The sequence below is a fragment of the Nomascus leucogenys genome, chromosome 3 (genome assembly GCF_006542625.1).
Source record: "Nomascus leucogenys isolate Asia chromosome 3, Asia_NLE_v1, whole genome shotgun sequence".
NCBI lineage: Eukaryota > Metazoa > Chordata > Mammalia > Primates > Hylobatidae > Nomascus > Nomascus leucogenys.
Window position 1 is genome coordinate 2,428,432 of NC_044383.1, and position 12,846 is coordinate 2,441,277.

The 12,846-nt window shown below is 50.3% G+C and overlaps 1 protein-coding gene across 1 annotated transcript in view; it reads left to right on the forward strand.

Annotated features, from left to right (window-relative positions):
* TCERG1L (transcription elongation regulator 1 like) overlaps positions 1-12,846 on the forward strand; it is a 211,501-nt gene that overhangs the window by 157,180 nt on the left and 41,475 nt on the right. Inside the window, exon 7 of the mRNA XM_030805273.1 lies at positions 3,472-3,626. Within this exon, the coding sequence (XP_030661133.1) occupies positions 3,472-3,626 (155 nt within the window). The remainder of the gene's footprint in view (positions 1-3,471; positions 3,627-12,846) is intronic.

The following is a 12,846-nucleotide window of genomic DNA, read 5'->3' on the forward strand; positions in this document are numbered from 1 at the left end:
GAGGTCAGGCTCCTGAGGAGACCTTCATGGGTTTACACAACATGTTGTAAGTCTTAAGTGGCTAGAGAGGAACACAGAGAGCCAAGGACGCTTCTAGGATTTGCCACTCAGGCCAGTTGCAGAAAAAACATCCCAAGCAATACTGTTAGAAATGGGCCCTCTTGCTGCCGGGAGCGTCAGGCTTGGAGCTGCCTTTCCAGCCACCGTCCAGTCATGGAAGCTTCTGAAGCCCATGAGGGGCCGGATCTGGCCTTGCTCTGGTCCTGATACGCTGGGCGTGAGACATACAGCATGAGGAGGTGGGCTCAGGATTTCTTCACTCCCTGCACCCCCGCTGGCATCAGCGTCTCACTGATGACTCTAGCTGCATTCCTTGCAAGAGGAGTGCCTGGAGACAGAGCCCGATGTCGCAGTAGTAAAACTGTCCACGTCCTACGCGTTCCCAAAGAGCCCAGGCCTCGTGGGGAGCTAATAATAGGCTCTGCATGTGGCCCACTCACTCACAGCTCCACCAGGGAAGCAAGCCATCACCAGGTCTGCGTCTGGAGGAAAGGAGTCAGTCCCTGCCCTGGGCTTATGTTCCCTATTGGCCCATGCTGTCTGCAGAGTTCATACAGTAGCTGAATTGTGCATAATTTACAGCACAGTGTAATTACCTTCAGCTTTAGACTCAATAAAAACGTCCTATGCTAGCCGGGTTCTGCACCATAAGTGCATACCCACAGCCTCCCTGCAGGCCCCAGAGGTCAGGTATCCCTGGCCTGGGCTTGCTGGGGACAATGGTCTGCCTGATCTGAGAGCAGGAAGGGATCCAGCTACCTGGGCATGGAGTCTGCTGCAGTTGGCCAGCCTCATCTTCCAGCCTCCAGTATGGGCCCGTGAGCCTGCCTCCCCTGAGGGCAGGGCCTGGCATGGGAGTGTGATACACTCTATCTTGGTCCATTTCCCTAGTGGGGTGCACTGTCCAGATAAAGCAATTTCCCATTCCACACCCCATCTGAAGGGTTGAGGGCATGAGGCCACCAGCAAGGGGAGGCGACCTTCTCAGGATCACCTGGTAGGTCAAGGGCAGGGCTGAAGCTGGAAAGTTTGCCAGGCAGAAGGGCAGCTCATATTCTCCCACAGGGATGACCAGGCCAGCTGTGGCCAAGGCCTCCAGGCTCAACACTTGGGGTTCAGGTCAGGGCTCCCAGATGCTGGCGCTCAGGACAGAGTGGCCCCAAGGGGGAAGCCCATTGATTCGTCTCCCACAGACTCAGGGCTCCAGTGACACACATTGATTCTGTTAGAGTTGGGAGGATCAGAAGTCTGACACAGGTCTCAGTGGGCCAAAGTCAAGGTGTGGGCAGGGCTGGATCCTTCTGGAGCCTTTGGGGAGGTCCATTTCCTGCCTTTTCCATCTTCCAGAGGCCCCTGCAACCCTGAGCTCATGATTCCTTTCTTGAGCCTCAAGGCCAGGCATCTCCCGATCTCTGTCTCTCTGTGTGTGTGTGCACGTGTGTCTCTGTGTGTGTCTATGTGTGCATGTGTGTCTCTGTGTGTCTGTGTGTGTGCATCTGTGTGTATTTATGTGTGTATCTCTGCATGTGTGTGTCTCTGCCTGTGTATATGTGTGCATGTGTGACCCTGTGTGTGTGTATATATGTGTGCATGTGTCTCTGTGTGTGTGTGTATGTGTCTGTGTGTGTTTATGTGTGTATCTCTGCATGTGTGTGTCTCTGTGCATGTGTATCTATATCTGTGTGTTTATGTGTGTGTCTCTGTATTGTGTGTCTGTGTATGTGTATATGTGTGCATGTGTGTCTCTGTGTGTCTGTGTGTATGTGTGTTTGTGTGTGTCTCTGTGAGTGTGTTTGTGTGAAACACCTCTGCCTCCATCTTCCTATCTCTTCCTCACTGATCTTCCCGCCTTCCTCTTAGAAGGACCTTTGTGATTACATTTGAGGCCACCTGAATGACCAAGCTATTCCCCCATCTCAGGGTCCTAATCCCAACTGTACAGACCCTTTGCCATGTAAGGTGATGCACACCTGTTCTGGGGATCAGTACGTGGATGTCTTTGGAGCCATCATTTTGGCTCCCACACTCATGAACATGGCTGGGCTGAGTAGTGGACCCGGCACACCTTCTCAGGGTGATTTCTGGGAAGGGTCCTGGTCTGCCCAGGGGTGCCGACATGCAGGGCCCCAGGCCCTGAGCCCTCTGCCTGGCCCCTGGAACGTGCCTGGCTGAGTGAAGCGTGGAGTGATTTTCTCCATGCAAAACGGAGTGGCTTCTTTTGGCACGAATCCACAGCTCCGCCAGAACCTGTGTGAGGCTGGCCGGAGTGAGGCGTGAGTGGGCTATCGGGGGCCCAGGCAGTGCCCGACAGTACCCCCAGCAGGTCGGGGGCCTCCCTCAGAGGGAAGTCAATAGCTAGTGATGGGTATGTGGGTGTTCCCACCCATTCATTCCTACGTATCTGAGAAGTCCCAGGAGACTTGTGGAGCCAGAGGGACCTTCTGAAGTCAGAGAGGGGAGGGGGCTTGCCCCAGGGGAACCTCCTGGGAGGTCCACACCTGGAACGGGCCTCGGTGCTAGCACAGGCCTCAATCTCTACAGCACCCTGACACCACTTAGGGGTTAAACCCAGAGCCCAGGCCGGCCTTGCTGGCCTTTATCTGCCGCGCTCGCTCGTGGGGACAGCATGGGGTCAGAGTGTCAGAGTGCAGAGTCTTCCGTGCACCTCCATGTCGCAGGTTCCCGGCCCCACCTTCCTCAGGGAGGGACTTTTTTCCTTTCCTTCCCTCTCATTAGTTTTCTTCTCTTCATTTTTTTTCTTTTTAATCTTTTCTGATAACTTTTCACAGATGAGGGGTTTAAAAATGGCACATAATTCCTTTTAGATATCTTCAATTTCCATATATGAAAACACAAATCTTCCTTATTTGCCCATCTGCAAATGAGCAGGACACTGGGGCTGTGGTTGCTAATGACAGCAGCCCTTTTAATTCTGCTGCTGCCAGAGGGTGATGACCTGTGGCTGTGTGCATTGCTTGATGGCCATGCAGAGCTCGACTGGGGAAGCGTAGGGAGCCACTCTCCGAATTACTCTGTTGCCGGAACCAGGGCCAGAGGTGCCCCAGAGTGCTCTGCATCTGGAATGGAATTTCACTGAGGCAGTGACAGCTAGTGGGCTGGAGAGAGCTCTGCCTGCTTGTGACCTTGACGAGCTGCTTGGCTTCTCTGAATGTTGGTGTTCTTCCTGGTCTAAGGCTGGTGATAAGAATGTCTACCTGTTATCAAATGAGTCAGATCCGTAAGGGCTCCTAAAAGGCATGCTTTGTCTTTAGTATTCATACTATCCGTAAACAAGATTTGCAAATGTGTGGATTTCGGTCGTGAGGGGCTTTTTCAGTGAGAGTTCATGCTAACGACTTTCTAATTAAGTGTCTCCGAGAGCGACTGAGATGAGTTTTTCCACTCAAACAGGTGTGTGGTCTGGACGGGCGATGACCGAGTTTTCTTCTTCAACCCAACGATGCACCTGTCTGTCTGGGAGAAGCCCATGGACCTGAAGGACCGCGGAGACCTCAACAGGATCATTGAGGACCCGCCCCACAAACGCAAGCTGGAGGCACCAGCAAGTAACTAAGCACTGGGTTATTTACACCTCCTTTGAAGTGTTTAAGCTGCTTATTTCTAATGAATGTAAAGTGAAATCGTGTTTCTTCTTGGTTATGTTGAAAATTGACTATTAAGGAATCCTGTGCCCAATTGCAGAGTTTAGTAATCAAGTTTTTATGGCACTTCCTGCAGAAACCTTGATCCTTCCAAGCAGTCGGCTCTGGCTGTCTTTTTGCATCATGTAAGGTGATTAATGCAGAGACGGCCATTCATTCCATCAGCCCCTCAAAGCTTCCATCCAGCATCACTGTTACCCAGCATTTTATTCTTGTTCCAAATGTCTTATGAATGCCACTTCAGAGACCAGATGTCCACAGATGGGAGTGTATTTTCTTCCACCTTACATTCACTTTAGACCTTTGCACCACATCGATCTGTTGTTGTGTTTGGATGGATGCCTCAATTCGATAAAACCCTGGTCACGGACAGGGGAAGAGATTTTCTTCAGCTGTAGAGGAATGGGGTGCTTGGCAGAGGCGGTTGTTGCTGACAGTGCCTGCAAATCTTGTTTCGCCAAGAAACAGAGAGGAACTTTTAGCATTTTCACAAAGGATCTTTTCCTATTGGATCTAATACATATTTTATTAGCTGCTGCGTTGGGAAAGCCCTCCTCCCGGAGCATGTGGATTCAAACGGTCTTGACTCCACTGCAGACATTTGAGAACAGGAGCTCCCTGCCAACTTGAGAGGCAGAGATTCTTGGCTGCAAGGCCAGGCTGGTGAAATGGGAGCTTGACTCTTTGTTTTAGTTTTGTGTGGTATTCTATTGGGTTCCTAGTGGCATTTTTAATTTCACATCATTGAGGGCTAATGCTAGATGATGGCAATTCACACTTTGTGTCAAATCCAGAGGTATTTGACTGAAGCTTTAGAAGACAGTATGATAAAAGTGTTATCAGCATTTTTAACCATATGCTGAGAGACATGGCGGTAGTCTTTTCAGATTGAGACATCACACGTTTAAAATGTTTATTCCACTTAAAATAGTAACAGCATTCTCCAGAGACTGAATCCACTGATGTTGGGAAAAGAAAAATCTCCAAGGTCCATATGGAATTGAATCTGTAAAATGTTGCTGTATTTAGGGACAATGAAGATTGAATTTGGCGACTGTGTTTCCTCCTTCGATCAGGTCACATTCATTATTAAAAGGGGGCCTTGTACGTCTTGAAAGAGTGCTTTAAAATCATTACAGAAAGCACCCTCTCAAGGTTCTTACTCATGGACAAGAGGATGGTGCACAGTTTAGGGAAATCATGACACCCTCAGATCTCACGAGAAACATTAAGGCACAGTTTGTCCTAACAATGATTTTATTTTCTTGGCAAAGGCAGATCATGCTGGCAAATTCCTCACTCCTTTCTTTAGCTTGTGTTCCTGTAGATAATTTGGTGCTGTTTCATTTTCTCCCCAAAAAATTGGTAGTAATGAGAAAGAAATGAACTTATTAAAGGCAATGCATAGTTGCTCTCTCATTTCTGTTGTTTGGACCAAATCAGGTCAGGTCTGAAAAGAGGTAGGGAGGCGTCTGCAAATGCCCCAACTGGGCCACCTGCGGTCTCAGGGCTTGCCAGGACTGTGGGTGGATGACAGGGGCCTGCATTACCCGGCTCATAGCTCAATGCTCCGTCTCCTTCTTTTGACAAGAATCTCATGTTATACTCTGAAAGGTAAAGAGTTAAGGTTTTACAACCAGAAATACCTGATTAATTTAGATTTAGCATGTTATGGTATTTTGTCTGATATCCATTTTATTATGGTAGACCTAAGTACTCTACTTAGACATTACAAAATTACATGTAGTTATAAAACGATTTTTAATCTTACTTTCCTCCTCATATAAAGAGAGGAAGAGATTTGTCTTCAACCAGTCTTTTTTTTTTTTTAACCTGACTCTTAAGGGTATGCAAATGACCTCGATTCTAAACTTCTGGTTGCCAGAGTAGAATTGACGTCTAAGAGCACAACTTCTAATTCCCTAAAATGCACACGGGGAGCTTTGCAGCAAAACAATTAGGACAGGAGGTGTTTCTGGAGGGTTAATTAATGATCAGGGAGCAGAGTTGATGACCTGCAACCATCAGCAGTGACTGGCCTTCCCCCTGGCCGATGGCTCGTCAGATATTTAACCCTAATTATGATAACAAGCTCTAGGGGAGACGGCTCTGGGTGGGGAGTTTTGTTTTTCACAGTTTGTTCGACTATCAGTCATTGCAGATTTGAATATGTTCATACCTATTTGTCATCCGCAATGGGACAATTAAGCATTTCAGTCGACACCCATTATTTTTCAAGAGGCAAATGACGTAAAAGAATTTCATAAAGTGGCTGCCACATTTAACTGCCCTCAGGTCTCAGGGGCGCGTGTGTGTGTGAGCGTGTGTGCCTGCGTGTGCGTGTGTGTTCAGTGGGGATATGAGACGTGGAAGTTGTGGCTCACAGTGCCAGGCAGCTGTGGGAGACAGGATGCAGCGCCGCCAGAAGTGCTGAGACGCTCGTCATTCCGCAGATAAGGAAAGAGTCCGCTTTTTCATTCTGTTAGCACTGCTGAAGGATTCCAGCGAAGTCTTGAATTATTTTCTAATTACCTTGCAGTGCATCCAGATTTTTTATAGCTGTAGTAACTATGCTGTTAGTTGAGAATAAATGCCAGTAGAACTGGAGGAAAATGAGAAGTGCAAGGCTTCACCCCCAGCCCCATCCGTCCCATGCCGTGCAGATGTCGGAGATCTTACCAACATTTCAGTTTGGAGGGTGCAGGCTGTTGTGTTCCCACCCGTGCCTGCATTTCCCAGGCCTATCAGAGGCGTGGTTCTCTCACTGTCTTCCCCTGCAGCAGCCAAACCCTCTCTTGATAGTGACGGCAGAAACCCCCCTGCCATCTGGCTGTGCACCTGCAGCCCCACCACCTTGGCCCGCTCTGCCTGCCCTGGCCACAGGGGTCACCTGTCACTTCACTGGGACATTTGGTGCAGCCTGGTGGGAAGTGTTGGAGCTGGGGCCCTCGGGTTCTTCCTCTGGGGTGGAGGGAGGAGAGGCAGGGGAGAGAGAGGGAATACATACCCTGGCCTCTTTCCTCCTGACTGGCTGTCTCTGTTAGTGCCTCCCAGGGGTTGAGGAGGACCAGGCGCCCTGGGGTAAGAAGTGAAGAGAGGGCCTTCACACTGCCTTGGGGAGGCGAGGGACCGCCTGCAGGGACCCTGGGTGTGTGCAACCCCCACACTTGGTTCCGTGGACTCCCCTCCTCAGTCCCATGCAGCAGGTGCCATCAACATTGGAGACCCCTTTGCTGCTGTAACAAATTATCACCACGGGGCTAAAAGCCACACAAGGTGATGATCTTACAGTTCTGGAGGGCAGACGTCGAGCAGAGGCCTCGCTGGCATTGGCAGGGCTGTGTTCTTTCTAGGGGATCCAGGGGAGATTTCCTTGACTCCTGGCCCCCTCGTCCATCTTCTTGCCTCTCTCTTCTCTCTCTGGCTCTGGCCCTTCTGCCTCCCGCTTCCACTCTGAAGGGTCCCTGTGGTCTGTGGGGCCACCTGGGTGATACAGGATGATCTCCCACCTCAAGGGGAGCTGTTCAGCAACCTCCGTCCCTTTTGCCAGGTAGCCCAGTGTATGCACACCTTCCAGGATTCAGATGTGAGCATTGCTTGGGAATGGTGGGGGGCATTAATCGGTGACCCAGGCTTGCTTTACAGAGAGGGAATTTAGGAGCTTACCTAACTTGCCCAGGGCCGCCCCTCTACTGAAGGGGAACGGGGATGTGCACCCCGGCGGGTGTGATGCCAGACCTGAGGGCAGCCTGGCCAGGCCCCCATGAGCCTGTGACGGACACAGGTGACTCTTTGTGCATGCTCACCAGGCAGCAGCTGCAGCAGCCGCGCACTCAACACTGTCCCTCCCTAGTGTGCGGGCGGATGACGTGGACTTCACTGGGCTTAATTGCTCTGTAAACACTTTAGCCATTTATATTCAAGACCAATGTAAATTGATAATGACATTCATTTCACCAAGTAGGATGTAAAATTGTCCGGTGAGTAAACACAGCTGTGACTGGTGAATGGGTCACTTTCCCAAGCGTTGTTTGTCTGAGAAGACAGCGCACGCTGGATCTATCTCACCAGGGGCTCAGGCAGCCGGGGCACTTGGGGGGACCCAGGCCCGCTGAAAACACAAATGCCAGAGCCCTGGAGGGTGGTGAGCTAGTGTGGCTCTGTCCATGAGGATTCAGGGTGATGTGGGAGGCTCTGCCCACCTGGAACCCACCTGCCCCAGGCTCCCTGGGAGGAACCCTGGCCTTCACATCACGGCACCCTCCGCTGGCCTCCAGGGCCTGAGCCTCCTCTTTGCACAATGAATGAACCAGGTGGCTTGTTTGCTAAGCTCCATTTTAGTGCCCACTTTGTTTAGTCTCTATAACATGATGCCAAGATGAAGCAGGTGAGTTGCGACAGGTGTCTCTTCCTTGCAGAATCCTGAGTTGACTGTGCAGGAAGTTGAGTGTGAGGGTGGAGCTTGCAGGGCAGCCAGTGCAAGGGAAGGGGTGAGCTGGGATGCAGGGGCTTGGAGAGTCTCTAGGACAATCTGATCACACTCACCCCTCAGCTTGCTGTGTTTGGCCTCAGCTGGGAGGCCGGGTGGGCAGGGCAGGGGCTGAGCCAGGCTCCTGGATGCACCAGTGAATTCAGTGGAGAAAGAGAGATGCTAGAATAGCATTTTTCAAAGTAGTTTCCCCCAGGACCTAAGACATCAAGCCACCACCCACCTCCTGGGCCAGGAGCAAAGGAAGGAAAGAGAAGGGAGGGGAAGTTAGAAAGGAGGAAAGGAAAGGAAAGAAGGAAGGGAGCAAGGGAAGGGAGGGAAGAGAGGAACTTCATTTTCTTCTGAACCAATCCTTTATTTAGGGACTGGTGACTGGCCAAGCACTGGGCTAGACACAGGACGCGAAAGATGAGCAGATGTTGGGCAGGGAGCGCTCTGTCTTGCAGGTTGGGGAACAGAAGTAAGCGACAATGGATGGGTGGAGTGGGGTGACCCAGCGCAGCAGCCAGGGGCTTCTCCCTGAGGCACGGTCACTCACACTGGACCCCAGGAGCCAGGGAGGGGAGGTGAAGGGTGTGTATCGAGCTCTAAGGCAGGAGGAAGAAGCTGCGCTTGAGTTTGAGCTGAGAGGGGTGGAGGGTGGGTGTCTGGGGCCAGTGAGCCTCCAGGAGTGGAAGGCTCGGGGAAGCCCTGCAGAGATCACAGCACCCGTGGTGTGGCATTTCCAAGTGGCCACGGGGAGGTTCCCCATTATGATTATTGACCAAATCCAGAACTTCCTCCCTGAGTTTCAGCTGGGAGCCCAGGCCTAGCAAAGCAAAGTGACCGTGTCAGGTCCATCTCCTGTTCGGGGTAGTTGCAGCTCTGCTACGGCTCTTTCTATCCCTAAACTTCACACCCATCACGTTTCTCTCATACACAGGATGCAGTCTAGGAATGCAGAGAAGCCCAGTTTCGGCATCTGTGGGCACCTGGCTGGACCTGCTGGTGGGGTGGGGTGGATCAAACCCGGCCCCTGCACAGCCAGGCCTCTTGCCCCCCAGTGCAGGTGGCACCCCCACCACCTCTCCTGGCAGGAGCTCAGCCCCACAGGACCCAGCTGCCCTGAGTTGTGTGCCTTGCCCTCTCTGCCAAGGGCTCCTGCTCTGCATCTCGTCCCAGTGCCCGCCCTTGTTTGCCTCCTGGGCACCCCTTGCACAGCTGCCTGCCTGTAGATGAGTTCTGGCCAAGTTCCTGCAAGGTGCTCTCTGGGGTCCTGGCCCATGCAGGAGGAACCCCCACTGTGTCCCTCTTTGCGCCCAGGAAAGCCACAGTCCTGGGAGAACACTGACTTTTCCACGAAGATGCTGAGCCTGAGTGCTGCCTAGATGGGGGTGGACCTGAGGTTAAGGCATGACCTGGGGTTCGCATCCAACTCGCAGGGTTGAGTGCAACTGTTCTGGGGAGGGAGGATGACACCACCTTCTAACCTACCAAGCCCCATCCTCCTCAGGACTCAGGATCCGAGCAAGCAAGGTAGGACATTGGACAGGATGCAGAGCGGGAGACCCCATCAGAGAGGGCAGAGCACGCAGCTCAGGGCCACTCGGCGGCAGGGTCCTGTGGAGCTGAGCTCCTGCCAGGAGCAGGGATGGAGGTGTCACCTGCACTGGAGGTGAGAGGCCTGGCTGTGCAGGGGCTGGGTCCACCAGCAGGTCCAGCCAGGCACCCACAGATACCAAAACTAGACCTCTCTGTATTCGTAGGGTACATTCTGCGTATGAGAGAAAGGTGATGAGTGGGAAGTTTAGGTGTGCCAAGGATCCCATCTGAATGCGAATCTGCCTTACACACCAACATTCAGCTCCTGTGATTCCATAGTAAGTTTTACCAAAGGTTGTGCCTACCCTCTCTAAGAAGACTGACAAAATTAGGTATATTCCCCACCACTCACAGAAAGGAAGACATCTGGCTCAGAGACTCAGGACTTTTACTACCTTCTGCAGCCAGCCACATTCCCTGAACTCAGTGACTTACAAACACACTCAGACACACACACAAATGCATATATACACACACAGACGCATACACAGAGACACACACAAACACATACACATACACACACATATACACAGACACAAGCACACACACATATACATACAGAAACACACACGTACACATACACACAGACACATACACACACACACACACACAGACACACACGTACATATGCATAGCCTTGCTGGCAAAAATACATTTAAAAAATACACAGATATTGGTGTGTGTGCATTAATAAAACATGTTAGAGATTGACACGCTGCTGCACGCTGTCTGCACCGCACCTGTAACGCGTCTTGGCTATCTTTCAGACTCAGAGCCTCCCTGTTTCCTGTACCCAGTTCCCTCTCCCTCCAATCCCCTGCTTTTCTCTCCTATCCATCTCCTGTCCCCCCACCCTTGCCCTGTCTGGATGCATGATGACTTCCTCAGAGCCTCCTCTTGGATGGACATCTGGGTCATCTGCTTTGTGCTCACACACACAGTGCTGGAAATAACATTTTTGTACCTAGGTTTTTACCTTAGGAGTGTTTCTGCAAACATATCGATTGTGTAATTTCCCATTATTAGAATTGTTGTCTCAAAAGGTACATGCATTTTAGATTTTGGGCAGGTATTGCCAAATCTTCTCCCAAAGAGATTGATCGGTTCACACTTGTACTAGTAGATTCTGCATGATCTCCTTAGCACTGTAGAGCATCAGACTTAATTCTTAAAGCCATTCTTTTCTTCAGTTGGCATTGCTTTAATTTTGAGTGAAATCGAACAGTTTTTCACAGGTTTGTTGGCCGTGTGTTTTGTGTTTGTGTTGCTTATCTTTCTTACTGAGTTATTTAGACTTGAAAATCAAGGCTATCAGTGTCTGGCTACAATATTATTACAATATTTTACTGGCCTTTCGATTTTTTTGCCATAGAACAAGTTGTCCTTGATTTTTTTTTCTCATTGTGGTAAAATATATATAACACAAAGTTGACCATTTAACCATTTGTTAGTGTACAATTCAGTGGCGTTAAAGTATGTTCACAGTGTTGTATACCTGTCAACACTACCTATTCCTGTAACTCTTTCCTCACCCATAGCAGAAACTCTGCAATGATGAAGCAATGTCACAAAGATTTTCCCCTTATGTTTTCTTCAACAACCTTTATAGTTGTAACTTGTAAGGTTAACTCCATTTGGGTTAATTTTTACACATAGACGTCCTCAGGGATGATTTCTGTCAAATTTTTTTATCAGATGAATTGGCCCTACTTTCCTAGCTTTGCATGCTTTTGAGTTTTTTGTTGAAAAGTAGATATACTAGGCATTGTAATGGGGCAACTTTGATGGAAATCAGATTCTCCCGCTTCCCAGAGATCGCTGATGTGGGCGTGTGCAGGCAGGAGCCATCCATGTGTGTCTTTTCCAAGGTGATGCCCATGAAGCCTGTATTCCTCATCATGTGTGGTGACTGAAGCTTCTGTTCCCTTGTCTTTGCAGTCAGCTGAGAACGGCAGCCTCTCTAGTGATATTCTTTTTTTTTAGTATTATTATTTGAGACAGTTTTGCTCTGTCACACAGGCTGGAATGCAGTGGTGCCATCTTGGCTCACTACAGAGTTCAAAAAATTGAACTCTCCTGGGTTCAAAAAATTCTCCTGCCTCAGCCTCCTGAGTAGCTGAGATTACAGGCATGTGTCACCACACCCGGCTAATTTTTGTATTTTTAGTAGAGACGGGGTTTCACCATGTTGGCCAGGCTGGTCTCGAACTCCTGACCTCAGGTGATCCGCCCACCTTCACCTCCCAAAGTGCTAGGATTATAGACGTAAGCCATTGCACTCAGCCTCTAGCACTAGTGTTACACCAGCCCTAGCTTTTATAAGTGTCTGATCTGCTTCCAGAGAGCTGAAATACTTGCTTCTAATCCCCCTACAGCTTGACGGCAGTCTTGGTGGAGACCCAACCAGAGAGCTTGCTACGCCGCTGTTGTACACGGCAACCCCTCTGGTTTTGTATTCTTTAAGTCTGTTAAATTTATACATATTTTTATTTATGAGTCTGTGTCGTAATTAGGAAAGCTTTGCCCGTGTTGAAACTATTCAAAACAAACCAATGTTTAAAACCCTAAAAAATTGCCTATATTATACACAGGTACTTTAAATAATATGTGTGTAATTGTATGACCTCATTTTTTAAGTTTTAAGAAATGTGGATGTTTCCCCCGTGGGCCCCCTGGGTACGTTCTGGTGTGGGTGGAGGAGGGGTGCCACTCCCATGCCTTCTTCCAGGCAGAGCTGGAATATTCCCTCCCCTGGACACAGCAGGCAGGAGGCACACCTTGGAAAAGATTTCAAACACCACGAGGTGCAGAAAGGCAGTCAGGTGGGGGGCCCGGGGGAAGCTGAGAGAGCCTCTGTGAGGCCCCGGTGCCTCCGGATGAGATGGCCAGAAGGCCCAGTGACCCAGGTAGGAACGATCAGGAGGGACCAGGGAGAAGCCAGGGCACCAGGGAGGGAAAACTAGGAGGGCACAGTGAGATCTCAGGACCCAGCGCCCCAGCGGGAGAGGACTCAGGGGCACAGCCGAGGAGTCCTGCACTTCCTTGGAGGGTGTT